The sequence below is a fragment of the Pithys albifrons genome, chromosome 5 (assembly GCF_047495875.1).
Source record: "Pithys albifrons albifrons isolate INPA30051 chromosome 5, PitAlb_v1, whole genome shotgun sequence".
NCBI lineage: Eukaryota > Metazoa > Chordata > Aves > Passeriformes > Thamnophilidae > Pithys > Pithys albifrons.
The window spans coordinates 68472388-68494929 of NC_092462.1; the positions used below are offsets into that span (position 1 = coordinate 68472388).

The 22542-nt window shown below is 42.2% G+C and overlaps 1 protein-coding gene across 1 annotated transcript; it reads left to right on the top strand.

Annotated features, from left to right (window-relative positions):
* Nucleotides 1-1082: 1082 nt before the first annotated feature.
* Nucleotides 1083-9053, top strand: LOC139671944 (histone RNA hairpin-binding protein-like). Its single transcript, XM_071555242.1, has 8 exons — nt 1083-1437; nt 1680-1811; nt 3736-3840; nt 4465-4524; nt 5447-5578; nt 6067-6216; nt 7276-7360; nt 8093-9053. Exons 1-8 carry the CDS (start codon nt 1394-1396, stop codon nt 8207-8209), a joined length of 825 nt encoding a protein of 274 aa, XP_071411343.1. The 5' UTR covers nt 1083-1393; the 3' UTR covers nt 8210-9053.
* The last annotated feature ends 13489 nt before the right edge of the window (nt 9054-22542 follow it).

The following is a 22542-nucleotide window of genomic DNA, read 5'->3' on the forward strand; positions in this document are numbered from 1 at the left end:
AGAGCACTAGGTATGAGATGTGTACACGATGGCTGGAAACACCAGAGTACCACACGTCTTCCATTCTGCAAATAATTACATGAGAAAGTTGTATTTTGTGAAGCTCTGCTTTGTTTCTACACTAGAGATGCAAATTCTCTCAATATCCTTCATGCATAGCAAAGCTGAAGAGTACCTTTTTTAAAAAAAATTGAAACCAAACACCACCCACCTGTCGCTGTGTGCTCAGAAAGTCTTCTGAAAGCTTATGAGCTTCAATAGTTGCTTTTGTGTTTTAAACTGATAAAAAAAAACCTAAAAACAAACCAGACTATTTTTGTTTGCTACTTCTGCCCTCTGTTTTGCCAGACGTGGCTCTTGGGGACAAGGTTTAGTGGTGGACTTGATGGTTCTGGTTAATGGTTGGACTTGATGATCTTAGAGGTGTTTTCCAACCTTGATGATCCAGTGATTCTGAGGCCAGAAGTAAACGCTGCCCAGTGTGCTGCATCTCTCTGAAGTTCCCCACCAGCCTTCAGGCCGCAAGGGCTGCAAGAGTATTTTTGTTTAAAGTTGCGTGTATTGTGCTGGAGTTCTCCGGGTTGTTTTCTAAATTACTGTTGCAAAATGTGAGGGTGTGCCGGATTCCCAGGAGAAATGGGACCTCACTGTGCATGCACATGCAATCAAAAACACCTGAAAGCTCCACTTACCAAGGCATAGCAACCGCGTGGCACTACACAACTTCCTTCTTATTTAACGCCGTGTCGTTGTAAACAATATAAATTTATCTCTTAACCGTCTGCCATAAGGCTTGAACTGGCCTTTGAAATACCCTGTGCGCTTCACGGCCTGAAGAGCCGTTCCCGTGGCCGGCCACCCTTCATATTTAAATCGCGGGAATCTGCGTTTTTTCTTTTGTTTGGGCTGGGTTGCTTTTTGTGGCGTTGTTGCCGTTTCATGAGCGGCCGCTCCCGCCGCCAGCGCGCGCCAAAACTCGCGCTCGATTCTCCCGCCAACACGCCCCGGGGGCGGGGCCGGGCGGAGCGGGCTGACCCATCGCTCTGGGGGCGGGGGGCAGCGGTGTGTGTATCCGTGTTTATAGGCTCGGGATGGTAGCTGCGCTTTCCCGCTTCCCCCCCCCGCACCGGTCCGGTTGGAGGCGCCTCACGGGGAGGGCCTGGAGGGCGGTGCCGCTCAAGCGCCGGCGGGAGATGTGAAGGGGCTGAGCGGGAAGGCGGCGGCGCTTCCTCGGTCCTTGTTCAGCTCACCGCCCGCTCCGCTTCCCTCTCTCCGCCCGCTCCGCTTCCCGCTCACCGCCTGGCTCTCCCTCACCTCCCGCTCCCCTTTCCTCTCACCGCCCGCTCCGCTTCTCCCTCACCACCCGGTTTTCACTGTCAGGACACCCCACGCCATGTCCTTCCGCCAGCGGAGCCCGCACGGCAGCACGACGAGCAGGTAGGGCTGAGGGGCGGCCAAAGGGTGGCGGCCCAGCCCTCGTTCCCCCCGCGCTCCCCGGGCCTCGCTCCCCGCCGTCCCTCGGGCGCGGCTTCCTGAGGGGGTGGGGGGGGCAGAGCCCCTCGGAGGGCCCGCAGCGAGCGGCGCCGCCTCGCTGGGCTCGCGGGAGTGAAACGAGTGAAAGCTGCGGTGCCTGGAAGGGGTTCCTGCGCTCACCTTGTGCCTTGCCGTGTGTTTTCCAGCCCGCAGCACCCCCCGCGCTGGGCCCAGGCGCGGAAACGCGGCGCCGATGGGAAACGGCGGAGGCAGGACGAGCCCGAATCCTCGGTTTTTGAGGAAAACAAGCCCCAGCCCGCGGAGAGTCGGCTGGACAGGTGAGCAGTGCTGGCCACAGGAGCGGCTCCCGGCGCTTTTGTTCACTGAGAGATGTGAACTGGCTGTTCTACTCGGTTTTCCAAGCCCTGACTGTTTATCAGTTGCTCATCAGCCATAAATAGCTGCTCTTAAAGGAGGGAAAAGGATCTAGTGCAATGCTCTTATCTTGGAGTCACTCCTTAAGAGTGAATATTTTTCGTTCTTATGTCTTTAATTACGTTCTTGGTAACTATCCTATTTCATGGTTGCTTATTGCCATTTACCATGAAGTAATAGCTGCACAGGACAATTATATTTGTTTCTAGATACAGACTGTACAAACCATTGCGATAAAATTAAAACATAGCAAAAACTCAATTCTTAGAAGTCATCTGCCTTCTTTTTGAAGGCAGTACAGACCACCTTGAGAAGTTGAATCAGCACATATGTGGGGGGATTCACTTCTGAGATCACCCACTGTCTTCACACTGCTGCTCACTGCCTTCCTTACCATTGCCCAGCACAGCTAAACTTCGGTTTAATGGAAGTATCTAATTTTAGATCACACTTACAGTCTGAGCTATTCACATCACAGTGCCTTTAGTCACTTTGATCAGTGGATTTGCGGCCAGTTGATTAAATGTAGGTTTGAAATCTAAAACGAGGTGGATTGTACCCTGTAACTACCTATTTTCCTTTCCTGATAATAATAAGCATGGAAGATGTTGGTCAGTGGCTCAAGCTACAATATCCAGAGTAACTGAAATTGATTTCAGAAAGCATGTTTGACTAGGAGTAGAAGGATAACAGTTTACAGATGGTTTCATTAGTTTCTACCTAAATAAGCAATATTTCTGTGTCTTCCAGCACTGAAGTGAGCAGGCATACTTTTTGATTTCAGTTTCGATTCAGCTCTGACTGAAATTCTCTCCCCGTGCTGTAACTACTTTTTGTTTATGCCAATTCAGTTCTGTCAAATTAAAATTCTAAAAAGCAAACAGAAGCAGGATGGAGGCTGGTCATACAACAGACTCAGGTGGGGCCAGTTACAGCCTTGTTTTTCTGCCCCTCTGGCACTGAGCACCATTTGCAGTCCTAGCACAGCAACAGATCTCACCAAGTGTGAAATGGGGAAGAGAGTCTTGAGTGAGATGGCTCAGCTCAGTATGTCTGGCACCAGAGCAAATTAATGCAGAGAGAAAGCTGTAGAACCCTTGCCACATTGTCCCAAATTCTCTGTAATCACAGCAAAGGTGCAGAATCGAGCAGATATAAAAAGGTGCATCAGTGTTGAGGAAGAAGCTCAGGTGTTGGGACTGCTGGGATTGTGCTGAACCTGTTTGTGATGCTAATGGGCTGCAGTAAAGTTGTTAAACCAGTTTGCAAAGTTACAGCAGATCTATGTTTACTGGTCAAAGTACGACTTTTTTGTGCCTTTGCCTTCTCTACAAGGCATATTTTCACATGGAGAAACTCCTGGTACTGTGGTATAATTTTAATTATTTTGCTTTGCAACTTAATTTTGTGTTCTTACTTTTGTCTCTTACATAGCTAATGAGTCTGCAATCATGAAAGAATAAATAATCATTAGTGGAGTGAGAATAAGTGAGTTAATGAGTAAAGTTGATATTTCATGTACTGTCTTATGAGGGACACCAGCTGAAAGTTATTGAAAGTGTAGGCTGGGTTACATGCAACAGTGCTGTGTTTCTATAGATACCCACACAAACTCTTTAACACCAAATACCCAACACAAATCACAGAACATCAAGGTGGAACTCTAAACTGATGTCTAACTTAGCAGTGATGACTTTCAGTGGATTTTCACAGCCCCTGTGAGTACTGTAAATAAATAAATTAAAAAGGGATCGAGCTGCAATTGGAAATACAATAAAACAAAGTTTTAACCTGGGGGCTTTATTTTTTTTTTCCTTTTCTTTCTAGTTTTACAACACCAGAAGGCCCTGGACCCCTTTCCCGGTGTTCAGACTGGGGAACTGCAGTGGAAGAAGATGAAATGAGAAGCAATGTCAACAAAGAAATCGCGAGGTACCCCTGGGTATTGAAAGTGAAGTGGGGAAAGGAGGGGAAATGGTAGTTGTCCTGCAGAATCTGCATCAACTTGTATTTTTAACTTCACTATTTTAATAAAATCAGGCCAATCTTTGCCTCTTGTATGCTGCTTTTAAGGTTAGGTTTGGCTTAAGTCACCCAGGAATGTCATGGGATACTCACTGGAGAATGGATGTATATCACTAAATATCTCCCTTTTGGGAGAAGCTTTTCCTGACTCTCCTAGATTGAAATCCTTTTAAGTACCCTCTCAATAATGGCTTTTTTCATACCATGCTATAAGAAGTTTTTTAGGGAAAATACTTAGGAAAAGAAAGTCCTCAGTTGTTGTTCGCTTATTTTGGGCTGTCTTTGTTGTTATTTTTGAGGGGATTTGTTGGTTTGGTTTTGTTTTTTGTTTGGTTGGTTGGTTTTTGGTTGTTTTTTTTCTGGTTTTGTTTTGTTTTTATCAGGGAAAACTGAAACATCCATTCCATAGTGGAAAGGTGTTTACAGTGTCTGGGGTGCTGCTGCTTTGCTGAAAAGAAATCAGTGGTGAGCTGAGGCTTATTATTCCCTTTGTGTTACGTATATTCTTAACCTGGATTTGAACTCTTACAGATACAGAAGAAAACTCCTGATAAATGAATTTTCAAGAGAAAGGAAGTCCTCCTCAGGAAGGTAGGTTGAATTTCTAGCTTAGCTGAGGAGAATCTTGAAAATAGGTCTGAATTTTCACAGTGTACCATAGAATCGATTGGGTTGGAAAAGACCTCCAAGATCATCGAGTCCAACCCTTGGTCCAACTCTAGTCCATTTACCAGATCATGGCACTCAGTGCCACGTCCAATCTGCGTTTAAAAATCTCTAGGGATGGTGAATCCACCACCTCTCTGGGCAGCCCATTCCAATGCCTGATTACTCTCTGTAAAGAATTTTTTTCTGGTATCCAACTTAAATTTCCCCTGGCAGAGCTTAAGCCCATGCCCCCTTGTCCTATTGCTGAGTGCCTGGGAGAAGAGACCAACCCCCGCCTGGCCAGAACTTCCCTTCAGGTAGTTATAGAAAATGATGAGGTCGCCTCTGAGCCTCCTCTTCTCCAGGCTAAACAATCCCAGCTCCCTCAGCCTCTCCCCATAGGGCTTGTGCTCCAGTCCCTTCACCAGCCTTGTTGCTCTTCTCTGGACTTGCTCCAGCACCTCAATATTCTTTCTGAACTGAGGGGCCCAGAACTGAACACAGTACTCAAGGTGTGGCTTCACCAATGCAGAATACAGGGGAAGGATCACTTCCCTGGTCCTGCTGGCCACGCTATTTTTGATACAGGACAGGATCCCATTGGCCTTCTTGGCCACCTGGGCACACTGTTGGCTCATGTTGAGCTTCCTGTCAATTAGTACTCCAAGGTCCCTTTCTGCCTGTTGCTTCTTGAAATGCTCAGTTTAAAATAGTTCATCTTAAGTCTGCTCCTGCACTGTAGTTTAGCAGCACCCAGAGCATTTGTTTGAAAAGTTTTAACAGGTTTGTAGTTCTTTACAAGTAGGTTAGTTTGATTGTGGTTTGTTTTCTAGTAGTCCCCAATTTACAGTGTTTTTTCCCTTAGTTCCGATTCAAAGGAGTCCACTGTGACAGTAGAACTTGAGACAGACGAAGTGGTTTTGATGAGAAGACAAAAACAGATAAACTACGGAAAAAACACAATTGCATATGATAGATACATCAAAGAAGTTCCTAGGTAAGCTGCTTGACTTTCTGGATAACTGAACTGTTCTTTCTAAGTATATTAAACATTTTTTAAATGTTAATTCACACTGTCAAATTAAATGTGATTTTCTTTAGCTAGTCACTGTATGAAAAATACCTTATGCTGCAGAAACGGAAGTGAAAGTTCTTTTGGTTGTGCTTGTCAACAAGAGGAAATGAAACTGCATTTTGCAGTGAGTTTTCTTGTGAATTAACTACAAGAAAAAATGGGCTATAGTTGCCCTTGACTTTGGAATGTTTCTGGACCTGTGATTGTTAATCCTTTGTTTTTTTTCATATTTGACTTGAAATCAGAAAAAACAAGAAGTTCATATGAAGCTGGCAAACCTTTGCTTGAGGGCTGGAGTTTGCCCTGTGGTCTTTTCTCAAAAAATACAGGCAATAAGTCTTAACACTTAAAGCTATGCTGTGTACGTATGAAAAATACTGATTAATTTTCCACTTCTAATATCTGAATAGATGCCATCGTATACCAGGAGTTCATCCCAGAACCCCAAATAAATTTAAGAAGTACAGCCGCAGGTCATGGGACCAGCAAATTAAACTGTGGAAAGTTGCACTGCATTCCTGGGATCCACCAGCCGAAGAAGGATGTGATCTGCAAGAACTGTATGTACCGAGTATTCACAAGATGCTTTTACAGAAACTGTGTAAAGTGTCATGTCTAAAACAAACAGAGCTCATTCTGCAGCGCTCTATAAAAGAAAATACCACACCATCGAGGTGAGCTGAGTCTTTCAGAGTAGTCTGCAGATTTATCTGTTGTAGGAGCAGTGCTGGAGAGTTTTCATTAAGGGCAGATCTGAATATTGGGCTTGGACCAACAGAGTGTACAAGAACCTGCTTTATACCCTTCTCACTTGCTAGTTCAAGAGCAGGAATATAATGAGTTATTTCTTGAGCAGAGAGGAGAGAAGTACTTGTGAAATCATCTCAAGGTACTCAACTCAAAGGATGGACACGTGTTCACAGTCCAAGCTGCAGAAGCTCTAAAAGATGTACAGTAATGCAGCTACTTATTTTCCTCTGTAGAAGGCAATACAGCTGGTCAGGTAACATCCAAAATAAAAGTGTGGTACAAAAGGAATCAAACTTAAAGATGTAACTTAGTTCCTCAAGAAGCAGTTTTGTGTTAAAGTGCTGTTTTCCCTAACAGAATGCTGATTTTAAAACCAATGTAGAGCAATGGAATCTAAAAGCAAAGCTCACTTTTAACTTCTTTTTACTTGTAATCAGTGTGAGGGGAGTTGCTACTTCAGTCTGAGCACGACTGTGTATGCTGTTGTGGAAATAGTCTTACTTTCAGATGCTGAGATCTAGGTCTGTGTTATCTTTGAAAAACAGGTTGATGAAAACATTGTCTAGGGTAAAAAATTCCTCCCTGTTCTGTAACATTTGTTGTGATTTCTGTAGAGGCATTTTTGAGCATTGGGTTTTTGTCTTTGACAAGTTGCAGTATTTAGTCTCAAGACTTTAATTCATTTTGGCTGTATTGAGGTGACCTGTTCTGTTTGCTCTCCCCAGTTTGCCGCCACACCACTGCCCCTCTGACCTCTCTGGGTCTCTTTGCTCTCCTTTGGTCACTGTTTTCAGAACTGCACCACAAAGTGTCACTGAACACTAAAGAAGGAATTTGTTTATGCTGTATTCTTTTAAATGATTTTACAGTTGTCCTGTTGACCTTGGTGAGATGGAGACAGAATCTGTTGGAAGCAATTCTACTGAATCTCAAACAAGCTGTCAAGATAATGATGTAAGTATACCTGTCATTCACATAAATATTAATAATTCGTTAATAATTGGCTCATTACTTAGCATTGAATCCCACGTAGCTTGAATAACCTGACAAATTCCATCATCTACTCTGTGTAGGGACTGTTTTTAAAGCTGAGCAGTCTTAAAATTTGGCTGTTTTCCAGCTACAGCCAATATCTGTAGGCTTGTGTTTATAGTTAAAACTTCAATGATTATCTCAGATTACAAGTATCTCATTTTTCATAGCCTACAAAAGAAAATTTATCTGTTGAAAGCAAATCCCTTGTGAACTGTGGTGTACAGTGGAAATAATACTTTGGATTGCAATACCTAATTTTAAAATAGAGTGTGATTTTCTTGGCACAAGGAATTAGGCTCCTTTTTTTAACCAGAAAGTACTGGGTACACCTGAGCAATAACCTTCAGTTAAGGTCTAGCAATGCTTTTCATACTGGATTTGTTTTTCTGATGAATATTAAATCTGTATAATATTTTAATATATACAGATCCATAAAACACTTGCAAGAAATCTTCAAATGTGGTTGAATGGGCAGAAGCCTGCATTTAAATCTCTGTAATCTTAAGACAAGCCTTGGGTTTTTATATGGCCTTTAAACCATTTCTAAGCCTCTCTTACAGGGTGGTGTAAATGAATTACAGACATTAATTGAATTATTGCATAACTAAACCTGTACTTAACTGCTAATTATTAACTGCCTTTGTCTTCCAGTATATCTGTTCTGGCACTCCCACCAAAGTGAGACATGTTGATTATCAAGCAGAAGGTGAATTTGACTTGGAAGTGTGTTTGAGTGAACCACTGAAAGAATTTGATACTGTGAGTTAAATAGGCCTGTGCAAACTTTTAGAGAAAGTTTCTTTCAAATTTGAGAGGTTAGCTTGATTCATAATCTGTTAATAGCAAGAAAGCTTAAGCAAAGTTGAAGACTGTTCTCAAAGTTGTGGTTGGTCTATGTATTTTCCAGACCAGAGTTATGTAAAATTGCAATTAAGTTGTGTGACTTCTTGTTAACTTTTAATTTATGTATATCACATTTTTAATAAAACTTTTCAATAGATAAACTAGCCAAGGGCAGTGCTATCCTCAAGTAATTATAAATAGTACAGCAAGATCTCACGGGTTTTTCCACCCACTCCCTCCCCCATTGTGTCCATAATTTCATTTGTTGACCTGCAGATAAAAAGCAAAGTAGAAAGATATTTTTATATGTTCCTTGCTTTTACATCTGGCTCTTCTACAAGGATCTGACATGCACATGGTAGGTGAACCATGTAGCTGATTAGTACTAATTAACTCACCTATTGCAGTTACTTACTGTAAGATTAACTACCTCACCTAAAAAAAAACCCTCTTTATTTGCAAAAAATTCCAGAAACAATTGGAAATTAGATACTCAAGAAATTGGAGGTCATTATGGTAAAGCCTATGCAATAATGCATTTTTGGAAGCACTAGCCTGGATTTGAAATTTGTAAATAGTCATCAGTAATTTTTTAATATAGTCAAGACAACAATGTCGTGGGAAAGTGCTTGGTTCTTCTGATTTGCTCATTTTAAATGTAAAACTGTTGTAAATGACAACAACTGTGCAGATTTGCTGCTGAGAGCAGTTAATGTTTCTGTTGCTTTCGCGTGCAGTGTTGCTGGAAAATAAATGCAATTGCATTCACTTTCAATTGTGGCTCTTCAGCTTCATTTCCTACTACCAATTTTCTGTGGATAACAAAATGCAGGGCAATACTTGAAATCCAGGTATCTGAGACTGGTATGGATACCAGTCTGGGATATACCTGTGTTAGCACCATCCTCTGACTTTGGGGGAGACTGTTTATTTCTGTGCAGGCCACTAGAGTGAATTTGAGTCTTAGTTATTGACCTTCTTGTTGACCTTTTTCAGATTCCTTAGAAGCAGTTTAGTAGATGGCCATTATCTGATTACCAAATTCTGTTCTCTAGGAAAAACTGCTGGAAGAGCATCAGTCCTGTTTACTTAACAGGACCTTTTATACAGTTACCTCATCTGGGTTTATCTCTAAAATGGAGTTTCTAGGTGTTGATGTTACAATTCTCAGGCTCAGTGAAGACACTTAAACTCCTCAAGTGAGTATCCTAGCTAGTAATATTGCTTACAGCTATTGGTTAGGCACTCTTAAAACCTAGTAGCTTGATTGGGTGGGAAAGCTTCCAAGAGACAGCAGTGGCGTTGGGATAAGGTTGGTTTAAGGAAACAACATTCCTAACATGTATTTTTTCCAAAGAAGGCAGCAAAATGGTAGTTGCCTTCTCCCCAGAGGAAGCCCCTCTGCCCTCCCCAGATAGCTTTCCTCATGGCACATTCTCTGGCCACTTTGTCCCTGGCTGTTCTTAAGTATTTTTGTTGTGTTTTACTGAACTGTAACTTGAACCACAATTTGCTTTAGAACTTTTCCTATATCCCCTTCAATAAAAGTGGTCTTAAGGTCAACCAGTTTTCATGTTAACAGGACACACCAGGTGTTTGTGCTGCTTATACATGTGCTGTGATGAGTAGTGACACTGGAGCTGTCTATACACAGGAGTGGCTGTGCAGTGAATTGGCTTCTCTTCATGCTGCTGTTAACCTTGGATTATAGCTAAATCTTGCACAAATTAATTGGCAGAACATCAAGGCAACACCCAGGCTTTTTAGGATATACTAAATGAACTTAAGCCCTGAGGTTCTCACAGATATATGTAACATGGGCCATAAAGTACCACCTCAAATAACCCTGGAGTAAATTGGTAACTCATCCTTTAGGTGGAGAACCAGAATGAGGCAGTATCTATGACAGAAGAGAAAAAATTAGAATTTTTGAAGGGAGCCAGAGGCTGGTGGTGTGTTAGTCTGTATCTGAGTATCAGAACAGGTAGTGGAATTTTTTTTTAAAGAAGCTTTTCTACCTCACTGTAGTAGCTACCCAAACAGGTTGCATCAGTAGAATATTCAGGAGATTGCTTAGAGGCTTCAGAAGACTAAGCTTACTTACACCTGGTTTTGAAATAAAGCACATGGGTCAGGGCAATCTCTCAAGCACAAATCTGGGCTGGAGGATGAACAGATCAAGAGCAGCTCTGAAGAGAAGGCCATGCTGGACAGGGTTTAGAGCAACCTGGTCTAGTGGAAGGTGTCCCTGCCCATGGCAGGGGGTGTGGAACAAGATGATCTTCAAAGATCCCTTCCAACACAAACCATTTGGTTATTCTGTATTGAACCAGTAATTATCCACTGAGATAACTAGAGGAGACACAAAGATTTCAGAGCTTATTGTACAAAAATTTATTACTCTGCTAATCTGAAAGATTCCATGTCTCTGAAAATCATTTTTTTTTACTAAACGTTTTCCATAACTTCAGCAAAAATATTGATTTGAAAAATCATCTAGGAATTATATCTAGAAGGTTATACTTGAACAAATACTATTAAAACAAACTTACCCCTGTCTTTTTGAGTAATTTGAGGTCTCTGTGACAGTCCTTAGGATTTTGTGTTGTGTGTTCTTTTTTATAATCTGTATTGGGGTAGAAAATGTAGGAGTCTCTCTGACTGAAAGATTCTGCTATGGTATAATGTGGGGAAAATTACTGTAAAGAACTCTAATACTGTGCAGTGTAGAAAGACACCAGACAACTGAGAGTTGTACTTTTCTGTTATAATAGAACATACAACAAATAAATCTCCTTTGACAAATTTCTTGAGATGCTTTTAAATTTCTGAAGAGAAGCTTCTCAAAGGTCAGTCCATAAACTTGTATGTATTTTGAGACAAATCCGACTGACCTGCTACTTCTTAGACAAGAGGTTGGTGTCATTAAAAGCAAACCTGAGGTGCTGTTCAGCTCTTCAGGTCTCTGCTATTCAGCATACATATTTGTCCAGGAACTAGATATGTGTGGGTATGTTCCAGCCTAGAAATGTCGCAGGTCCGTGTTCAGTAGCTGTTTGTGAAAGGCTCAGATTTGTTAATTTTTCCTGAAGGAACTGGCCATCCATAGTAGTGTGTTTAATCCTACAAATTATTCCCCTTTGTCTCAGCTACTTGGAGAACTTAGTTTTTATGACTGGCATTTAAAGAGAACAATCGTTATCCAAGTTTAGATGTTTTTCCAAAGGTACTTAAAACCAACTTGGAAACTACTGGGTCTTGCGATAGAACAAAGCCCTCTAGTGGTTAAATGCGGGCTAACCCCATCCACTCACGGCAGTGTCTGGCGATCTTATGGAAAAACAACATCCGTATGTTCGGTTGTGCATTGTTGCATGCAGTGGAGTGTGCTTCAGGTGGGCAAGTGCTTCTGTCAAACTTTACCCTCATTAGGTTAAATTCCTTTAAAAATAAAACTGAACAGGTGGTTCTGTAGGCAGCAGAAACTGTCAGCCTTGCTTTTTATAGACCTGAGCCTTCTGGTTTTTTTCTCTTACTCACTTCACACCAAGCCTTGTCCTCTCTCAGCATCCTCATGCCAAGCCTGGCTAACTGACAGCAGTCATGGCTATGGGTAATTTAAAGCTCCATCTGCTTTTGGCTGGGCTGTTGGTACATATGTGTGGATAGGGTGGCAAGCAGAACACGGAATAGCTGAGCTGTCCCAGCTTTTCCTTCAACTGGGCATAAATTGGGCCTTCCTTCATTACTCAGTTCTTGTCACATAAAGCTTCAAGCAACATTAAACTTCTGTTCAGTATCCCAGGCACTCAGCAATAGGACAAGGGGGCACGGGCTCAAGCTCTGCCAGGGGAAATTTAAGTTGGAGAGCAGAAAAAAATTCTTTCCAGAGAGAGTAATCATGTATTGGAATGGCCTGCCCAGAGAGGGGGTGGATTCCCCATCCCTGGAGGTTTTTAAACTGAGATTGGCCGTGGCACTGAGTGCCATGATCTGGTAAATGGACTGGAGTTGGCCCAAGGGTTGGACTTGATGATCTCGGAGGTCTTTTCCAACCCAACCAATTCTATTCTATGATTCTATCTGGACAGACAGATCAAAAATCAGAGGGAGCAGGACAGAGATTTTGGGAAAGACTTGCCAGTATATAACCATTTAAGCCTTTAAGGAAGACAAGATAAAACCATCTTTGTTCCACGAATCTATGTTTAAGTCCAAAATACCATTCAAACAACCTTTTATTCATGCACACATATTTACTAAAGTTATTTTCAGGTTTAACTGCTATGTTGTGTTTCTAATATAAATAGTCCAGGTGTAAAGGCAAAGCATATGTAGAGCAAGTACGTATGCCAAGCGTGGATCCATGGGGAACCCTGGGGGTCAGGCACTTGTTTATCAAAAGTGGGCTTTTGAAAGAAGAGCCCTTTTGAAAGAACTTTGACCTTACTGGAAGTTCTTACTCTTCTGGGTTTTCTTCTTCTGTAAGGTTTCTCAAAATGTGGAGAGATTGGTTACTAGCTGTTGACTATTAAGTTAAAATGCTTCCTGACAGCGAGAGAAAATATTGCCAAAATGCTATATAAATAGTTAAGACACTGAAGTTGCTTTGGGAAGTGTCAAAAATCCATTTAATTTTTAAGGAAAACTAGTTAGGATGTGGTATATATACTTCAAATAGGAGAAAAAGTGATATTGCTGAGCAGAACTTACTCTAGTCATGTTGTATTTAATTTTGTGGCATGTGGGTAATACCTAAATACAAAGCACAAAGATGCAGCATCTGCCACTTCTGGCCCCTACTGTATTTTTGGATTACCAGTCCTATTCAATCTTTGAGCTTGTCACTTACCTCTTGGATTGTGTTTAAGCACAAGAGAAAACTAATTTATCCAAAAGGTGCTAATTCTTACATGTGAGAAAGAGCTTCAATTTGAGTGGAAAAGTTGGAGCTTATTTTGTGGGTTAAAGTGAGGCCCAGCTGTCCGTGTTGGGACCTTTCTGTCTATCCGATTTCTATTGAGAAAATTCCTGGGAGGTACAGGAATGGCTCTAATTATTAGCAAAAAAAAGTTCCCTTTTGTGTTTCTTTAGAAAGGGACTATTCCATTTCTGCCGAGAAATACTTTGTTTTCAGAAATATGAGTGCAATATAGAGATGAAGATTTGTGCCTGCTCTTTCATTCCACTTTCATGTGCTGGAATCAAAGATACTTTGGAGCACTGCAGAGGGCAGTAAAAGTGCATGTTTAATTACAGGCACACAAAAGGGAGCTCTGAGTTGCTTTACATTTGTTGTAAATGCCAGGAATCTAATTATACTTACTGATTCTGACCTCGGGAGCAACCCATAGTCCCAATAAAGCCCCTTCAAGTCTGTCATTTTCACTGTTCTTTCCATTTCCAGTTTCACTTGATCTTAAGCCCATTATTACAAGGAATGGAAGATAATAGTAACTTAACAGCAGACAGAGGAAAAATGGACTTGGAGGGGAAAAAAGTCCTGACAGATAGTGTGGGCCTGCTTGCATTTAAAGTCTTTAGTGCTCCACAGTGGAAGTATCTGAAAAGGCGACTTTAAATTGTGAGAGAAAACTATTTTTTTTCCCTGAGGACTTCAGGTTTCTGAGGGAGAATTAATTTCAGGATTTTATCCACAGCTAAGTAGTTTCAGAATATTTCTGAACCTTGAATCCATGTTATTTAACATGTGTTACAATGTGTTTGTCCCCTACACCTGCTAAACCCCTCAGTGCTGTGAAAGTATTGCTGTCTGAATTAAACATTATAGTTGGAGAGTTGGATGTGAAATCAAAACAGGGAATTAGCTGAAAGAAGTATGTTGGTAAGGTTACCACATATGATACACAGTGGAAAGAAAGTCAGAAAAAGGAATAGAGAGAGAGTCAGACCTGTCTAGAAGCTGCTCATAGCCTTTGCAGCTGAATAGTGTATGCAGGGACATGTCAAAACTGGAATTAATAGACATACGAGGAATGAAATGCCATTTTGGTGGTCCCCTGCACTAGAGCACTTATCTTGAATAAAAAAAGAAGAAAAATTAAGCCAGCCAGGCTTATCTGGAAGCAGACTCAGTGCCTCGATATGCTGCTAGAATTTCTGGAACAATGTGGTCTAAAGATAAGACTAGTAAGAAATACATAGTATTGCCTAACAAAGAATGGTCTGTTGATGCTTAGAAGCATTTGATACTAAGTCTAGCAACCTGTAAATTTACAAAAATAACTGTTTACTATTTTTTCTGACATTTGATCATAAAACTTCCCATTCTTATTGGAGAAATGAAACTGCTGTGAACAATCTCAATACTAGACCAAGCATGGCATGAAATGTAAAGCACAGAGGTGAGGCTTCACCTGATTCTTAATCTTAATTTTAATGGAATTCTGACTATTCTTTAGAATACTTGAAACATTTTGATTTGGTCATGTTCTCCTCACAATAGTAAATATAGATACATCAATTATTGGGATGAAAATATTTATATAGATATCTAATATTTTAAAAAATCTTCTGAAATGTTGACATAGGTGCTTCCAGTTTGAGTGGATCCTATTGTTTCTTAAATAATAATAATGCCATAGACTAAGTGAGACCTAATGCATTTTTATTGTTGAGAACCAAAAGACTGGATGGATGGAATTGTGGGTTTTGCAAATCATAATCTGGGCTGGTTGGAGTAGTTGTATTCAGACAGGTGGTGAACTCTTCAGAAAGTGTCTAGAACCAGGCAGGATCAGCTTCTTATGGTGTAAAACCAAACTTCTGGGGTTTAATGAAAAAAAGTGAAGCTGTCACTCTGGGAAACTTGAATTCAGATCCTTGCTGGGCCTGTTGTGGAGAAGGCAGGTAAACCTGGGACTCACCTCCCTGCAGGCTCTTACTTGTTCTTACCAGGCTCTTGTGTTGAGAAAATATTCCCAGAGAACCTTCTGTTTAAAGGTCAAAAGTCTATATTTCTACATCAGTAAATAAATTATGCCTGGATGATGCCAAGATATTGCCTCAAAAAACTCCTCAGCAGGTTTAACATGAATTTTCAAGCTCTAATTCTAAGAGGTGAAGTGGATTGTGGTAACATGAAGTAAGATATACTTTGTCTGCCAGCATCAATCTGTTTCACTAGAGCCACAAATAGAATTTAGGTCCTTTTGTGGAATTCAGCATAAAGTTACTTTGAGGAACCCTTTTCACTCTGTCCTGGACAGTTGGCATTTTGCCAGCTCAACCCTAGACACTTTGGTTTTGTTTGGGTTTTTTTAACCTAAGTGCAGTGTTTTAAAAAGTTATGAAAACTCATGTGTCTAAGAACACTGAAATCAGAAACGTGACTTCTTTCACTGAAGATAGTGGTTTTTCTTGCTTTTACAGCCTCTCTTGGTTTGGCTGTGATGCATTCCTAAGGGGAAAAAACCCACCAGCTCTGTAAAATGGTATTTTACAAATTAAAAGGGGTATTGATGGGAGAAAAAAATCATCCTTGAAGGTCAACTATTAACAACAAAGTAGAGTCCCTGTGTGAACTTCTTTGTAAATCAACTAATAATGTATTAAAGCTGAGAACAGTGTCTTGCTTTCAGAATCTTGCTGCTGTGAGTTCTACTTTTCACAAGGATGCAGATGAAAAAGAGATGATCCCTTTAGGAGCCTGATAGGTTAAGTCAGAAAATTCATCTCTCACACACCAGGCAAAAAAATATGCTAGCAACTGCTGAGAAAATGACAACTGCAGTGTCTGATCGCTTGTCAAATCAATGAGGCTTTTCTCTCCTTTTGGTGAGAATTTATTTGCAGGGGTTGGTGAGCTGAGAAAATAAGATTCCTGACCTAATGGTCACCCCCATTGGTATCTCATTGTGGAAAATACTCTCTGCTGCAGTCCATTCAAGTGATTGGCAATGACAGCTTGGATGGATATTGTCAGTTGACAGGGCTTTGCACTCTCTCTGTTTTAAAAATGATGCGAGAGATCCCTTCCCCAGTGTGCAGTGCCACAAGTTGAGTTTATGAATGAATGGATGAATGCATGCTTCTCTCCTGTCATCCCCAACAAAAAAAAAGAAAATATTCCAATCCCATCCCTGAAATGATATGCTAAGTAAATTCACACACATGCATTTAACACGCAAATGGTGCCCAAAGGCAAGCTGAGCAAGTCCTTCCAGACAGTGGGGCTGTATTTTTCTTGTAGTCATTAGGAATTTCATGGAAAATGTGAAACTGCCCATTTGATATGGAAAATCTCCATGAAAAATGTGAAATTCCAGTGTTTCCAGCAAGGTTTTGCTGACAGCTCATGCATGGAGAATAGCCTGAAAGACATGCATGCAATTAGGGGATCCATATAGGCGAGCTGGGGAGAACAACACAGGCAGTGGGGGATGTGGCCTTTGCTAGGGCCAGCTGGTGTCTGCTCTTGGACTCTCCGAGGGCACCAGACCATTGAGAGAAGTGGGGCGAAAGGGGTAAAAAAGAAAACACAGAAGCTTCAGAGAAAATGAACCGAGTCTATCAGAGAAAACCCCAGAGCTCCTAGGTAACACTGTCCCTCCCCCTTTCTGGATGCGCCGGGATGCGGCTCAGAGGGTGACACGTTTCTTGTCTTCGCAGAGGTGGGGGGGAGCTTAGCCAGGGAGCCAGGTGCTGGGCTGGGAGGATGAGGATGAATGGTTTGGGAGGGAGGGCGGCTAAACTGCGCTCTGTAATCACATCAGGCCTGTCACGCCACTGTCAGGCATTCGCTGTTGAAGAGATACTTCTGCGCCCTCCCATCCTTTCTTTGCTATTTCTGAATGGTTTAGCCCTCCTGGGAAAGGCTCAACTGTTGTATTTATTCTGGAAAAGGGATTGAGAAACCTTCACGTGTGTTACTGAATGTGGAGGGTAAAGCTGAGAACTGCAAACCCTCCCCTGCCTCCCCCCATTGCCGCTGCAATACAACGTAACACTGCAGGTACTGACTCCTTGCCTTGCCCGTGGTCATTTATCTGCAGACCAGCGACAGCAACCCAGTGCTGTAGCACTTTGTCACCTTAGCCCCTGATTTAACCAGGGTTAGAGTGAAAGAGTTGGATGGTTTGTGAGCTCCGGGGCCTGCGGGTTCACAGAAGGGAACCCTGGAGCGCAGTCAGAGCACAAGTGTGTTTTGTTCTGAAAACATCCCCTGGGAAGTCATTTAGCACTGTCTGACAGAGCAGGTGCTTTATCCTGTTTGATAGAGCAGGTGGGGACATACCTGCTCTGTGCCAAAGCCAGTGCAGATGTGTTGAAGTCGGCAGAGATCTGCACCTGGAGCAGCTGCGTTGTCCAGCTGCACTGCCACAACTCCGGGTGCTGCTGGGTCACCCTCAGCTGGGGTGTCTGCTCTGTGCTCCTTGTCCAATGGAGACCAGGGTTCAGTGGTGCACACAATGGCACTGTGTACAAGAATGGAAAGGAACTGGGAATGAACTCAGAAGCCAGTGGCCTGATTCCCAGGGGTAACACCCCAACTTGCCATTCTCATTTGGGGGCTATTGTAGAGTTTTCTTGCAAAGCAAATAGGGCTCATCCATACTGTTTCCTTTGCACTGGAAATGATTCTTGTATGCCAAGTTTGGGAAAGAAGGTGGGAGACAGGGAAGGTCCCAAGAAGGGGGCAAAATGAAGCATCAGTTGCTGTTGTGTGAGAATTTAGAAAATGAAGGATTGGTTGGTGTTGTGTGGGAATGTAGAACAGAGGTCTGCTCTGCAGGCAGAAAAGATAGACTTGGGGAGAGGCCGACCATGGAAACATGATTTCTGTTTAATAAAGGACAGGAAAACTGCAGCTTCTGAAGTATAATAGGAAAATCATCTCAGTTGCCCTCTCACAGCTGTGCCATCAAAGGAATTACATTTAAATGTTTTGTTTAGACTCTTCCCCCTTTCCCCCTCCCTTCCCAAATCCCAGAGCACTCACTCCACACACACGGAATATATAAACCATGGAGCAAGGGTATGAGGGTCCTGTTGCGTGAGCTTTGCAATTGAAAAGAGAAAAGGTAAGAAGCTTTTGCTGTACTCCAAGTCACTGTCACTGCAATCGGAATAAAGCTGTTAACTCACTGGCTTAACCAGCTTTTCCCAGAAAAGCTCGGGCATCCTGTGCAGCAGCAGTGCTTTCTTTGTGGAGGTCTGCTTGCTTTGCCAGGCTGCCTGCAGTCCAGGGAAAAATGGAAGCAGAGGGACTCTGTGTTAGACCCTGTTGGCTTATAGCCTTGTTTTGGGTTTGGGGAGTTATTTGCTTCCAACTCTTCTGGCTTTTTGCTCTGTTTCTGGTCTTTAAAAGAGGGTGTCTTGTGTGGCCCGAGAAGAACAGCAATGTGGGAGTGCAGAGCCCAGGAGGGAAAAGCACTTTGCAGCAGGAGGACAGAAATTACAAGACCTACCAAGCATTTCTAGTAAAAGAGAATTATGTGTGATACAGGGCAACTATTTAAGGAGAAGATACTGGTTGCTGGAGAGGTCCTTGGGGAAGAAAGTAAATCCAGACATGTAGTCCCTTTGTACAGCAGCTTCTCAGTTAAATGCTCTGGCTCTGTGATGCTGCCAGTTTGCAAGTGATATAATGTGGCACTTCTGCTCGGTTCGTATATTGCCTGGCAGGGAGCAGCACGCCTTTATTAATGTCAGATTCCTCACATTTTGGAAGGTGATCACTTTTTTTTTTTTTGATCACCATGGATGTTCAGGACTGTGGTTAACTGTGGAATTGGCTCAGACTGTAGATATTGTTAGGGTTTTGAGTGCATTCACATTAAAAACCCGTGGAGTAAGGTGGTGGCTCAAAGACGAGTCAGCAGGGCCATTATCAGGGTTTGGCTGTGGATTAGTGCATCTCATCAGCTGAGTGTTTTATATTGATAAACATCTCGGTGCTATTTTGGTTTTTTCTCATTTAGGTTGCAGAAGACAAACTAGCTTCAAAAGGCAGATAAACAGCTCCATAGTTCTCTACTATTAATATTGCTTAAATAACTGATTTCTTCCATGGGGAAAAGGCAAAATTGTACCAACCCGGGCCAAATAATGAGAACTGTATTTCCCTTCATCACTGACCTGTACATGACTGGAATAGCCCCACACAAGACTGGTCTGGAGTAAAGGTTCTTTCACTGTATAGATAAGATAATTGTTCACAGAATAAGTCACTTATGTTCTGTGACAGCATAAATTCTTCTATAAAAAAGCCAGTTTTGCTGCTGCTCCAATAGCAACAGCCACAAATAGATCTATCCAGAACCAGTTGCACCAACCAAGCCTCTTCCCTTGATTAGTGGGCAGAATGTGGGTGAAATGATAAGGAGCACATGGCAAATCGAAAATAAAAATGATGCATTGTTCTGTCGTTCTGGGGCTTCACTTTCTGCATATGTGCCCTTCGTGCCTTCATCTTTTCAGGGCAAAGATATTCTCATTCTCTCAAAATGCTGGTGGTCACTCAACCATGGTGAATGTACTTGAATCTCAAGATTTATGATTACAATCCTGTTATCTGCAGTGTCAGGATGATTACCCCAGCAGTTCCTGCGGGATCAACCTAAAAATTTTTGGGCAAGAAAATTATTTGTCAGGAATTACAGCAAGAAGATGATTTGTTCTGAATTTGAAACAGACGTAGTTATTTGCAGCTGCTCTGGCTGCCCCTGTCTCATCTTTCCCATGCTGTCCAAACAAGGTGAGATGCAGGTTCTGGTTTCTTCTCTCAGCGTGTAACTGGAAGAAACTGTTTATATTCTCACTTATTCTCTTTATTTTATGCTGTGAGTATGCAATAGCTGCACTGTATCTTAAATAAAAATGAAATTAATTTTATCTTCTGTGTCCAAAGAATTGATCTCTTGTATCAGGGTGAGTATATTTTATGGAGCAGACGTGAAATACAGAGAGGTCTCTTGTGTGCAGAAATTTGAAGAAAAGTGTCTCTCTGCCATGCAAAGATTACCACTGCCTGAGTTCCAAAGTTTAACCAAACAAAAGACAAGTCCATGACAAATTCACTACCTGTTTCAGTATGATTTCTTAAAGCCTCTGGTCAACTTTCTGCAACAATTTATCTGAAAATAAAAACTGGCCTTCAGACCAATGGAGTATGAAAAACCATGAAGTTTCCCTGGAAATAAAAGGATCACTTTTATACTTTTTAAAATATTATCATTAAGATTCCTTCTCTAAGTACCCTCTCCCCTCAGCTGTGCCTAGACCTCATGCTAGAAATTAACTTCAGCATCTGTACAAATATGACCAGGTAGCAATTTCTACAGACTTCAAGGACTGAAAGATATTTGTATCTCAGTGCTTTATAGATAACTTATCTGACGTGAGATTTGCTGCAGTAAATAGAAACCTCCCACTGACTTCAGATGGCTCCCACATTAGGTGTTTGGAAGGCCACAAACACCACCTGTGGTAGAGAAGTGATTCAAGTTGTGTTATACCAGGTTTTCTGCCTCTGCCTGATTTCTCATTCTAGATGTGTTAATTGTGCTGGGCTGCTTTTCTGGTGGACTTGTGAATATTGTTTTTTGAACACAGGCACCCACCTGGCCCATCTGGGCAGTGGGATTTGAATTCCTGCATCTATAATTGTAGATCCGCATCAGCCATGAACACCTAAGGGCAAGGTGAGGATGTCTGTGAGGCATCTCACAGCGATTATCAGCAGAATTTTGGGGAGTTCTGTGAGATCTCTCGGCACTTCATCCTTTGCAGTTATCTTGTACTGTCAGAGAAGGGCAGCAGAGCAGACTCCTCCTCTGCTCACACTGCACAACCACTGAGGACTCTGTTGTGCTGAAGATCACTAATCCTTCTAATCTGGCTGTAATTTATAACCACATCTGTTTTGTGTAAGACGTGAGTCAAAGTCAACAGCTGGAACAAGGTCTAGGTAATGCCCAACATCATTTAAGGATGGAAGACACCTCAAGACAACCATATGGTCCTGCTACTTATTTTGTACCACCTCTTGTAGTTCTCAGACCCCTTTGTAAACCAAATAACTGGTGCGTCAGCCAGTTCATTTAGCTCAGTGAAGGTCACAAAAAGAGCCAGAGCCTGGGCAAAAATGGAGAACCAGATTGAGAGAAAGCACTGGAGATGCACTGGAGATCTGTTATGGCAAAAGCAAACTGAACAGCAGGTCATGGTGAGGGAAAACTTTGCTCTTCTCCCTCGTCTTCCAGCTGTGATTTCTCTTCCTCTCCCCTGGGCCAGCTCTGGCACATGTTGAATCAACTGACTAAGAAGGCAGAAAATCACACCGGGAATAAAGGAAGAGTTTGCATCTCAAAGGGATGTGAATGAACGCAGGGAAGGGTCGGTGTGAGGGAGGGGTGGGGAGAAAGAGAGGCTGTATCCTCAGTCTGTGGGAGGGGAAGGTGCTGCAGCATGGACAGAGCCCAGGAGTCTATCCTCAGGGAGAGAAGATCAGTGAAACCGAGGGAGCACCCACCCACCATCACTTTGACAAGAGGTGTAAGGAGCTGGTTAAGAACATGAAGGCAGCACGTAGCCAGAGTCCTGTCTGTGCTGGATACTGGAACAGTAGACAAGGACAGCAGCACATGCTGAGTTTCTCAGCATGAACACTACTCCAGCTTCCAGCTATGCATGGCTTAAAGGCTTCCTGAGTTAGGCATCATGCTTTTGTGTCTTGTGGCCCTTGGCATGCCTTCTCCCTGGAAATTTATTTTTCATGTCTTTGAATCCATGAAAAACTTCAGCATGATAACTGATAAAAGATCCTGGGATGAAAAGAACCATAGTGATATAAAAACAGATCTTGCAGAAAAACACCAGGATTTCTCCAGTATGATGAAAAATTTGTGTAAACAACACAATGTTTTTCCTAGAATATATAATTACATAAAGAAAAACAAATCTTAAAACATTCAAGTATCTATAAAATCCATATATCTTTTGCAAAAGCATTCCTCTTTTTCTCTTCTTCCTCTTAAATAATAGGAATCTTGTTATATTTACACTGCCCCTACATGGCCTTAAGGACTTTTGCCCATATTAACAGTGACTATCTCTCTCCCTGCAGTTGTGGTGATGGAAATTTAGGAGCTGTGGCTGCTGCTAGAGGTGTAGGGTACCATGGTGTAGGGCTATTGGTGTGGCTTTGAAGTGCCAAAACCAGCCAGCAGCCACCTACACCCCAACTCCCAGTGTTTACCAACACAGGGGAAAGCCAACTAGTATCACCACCAACA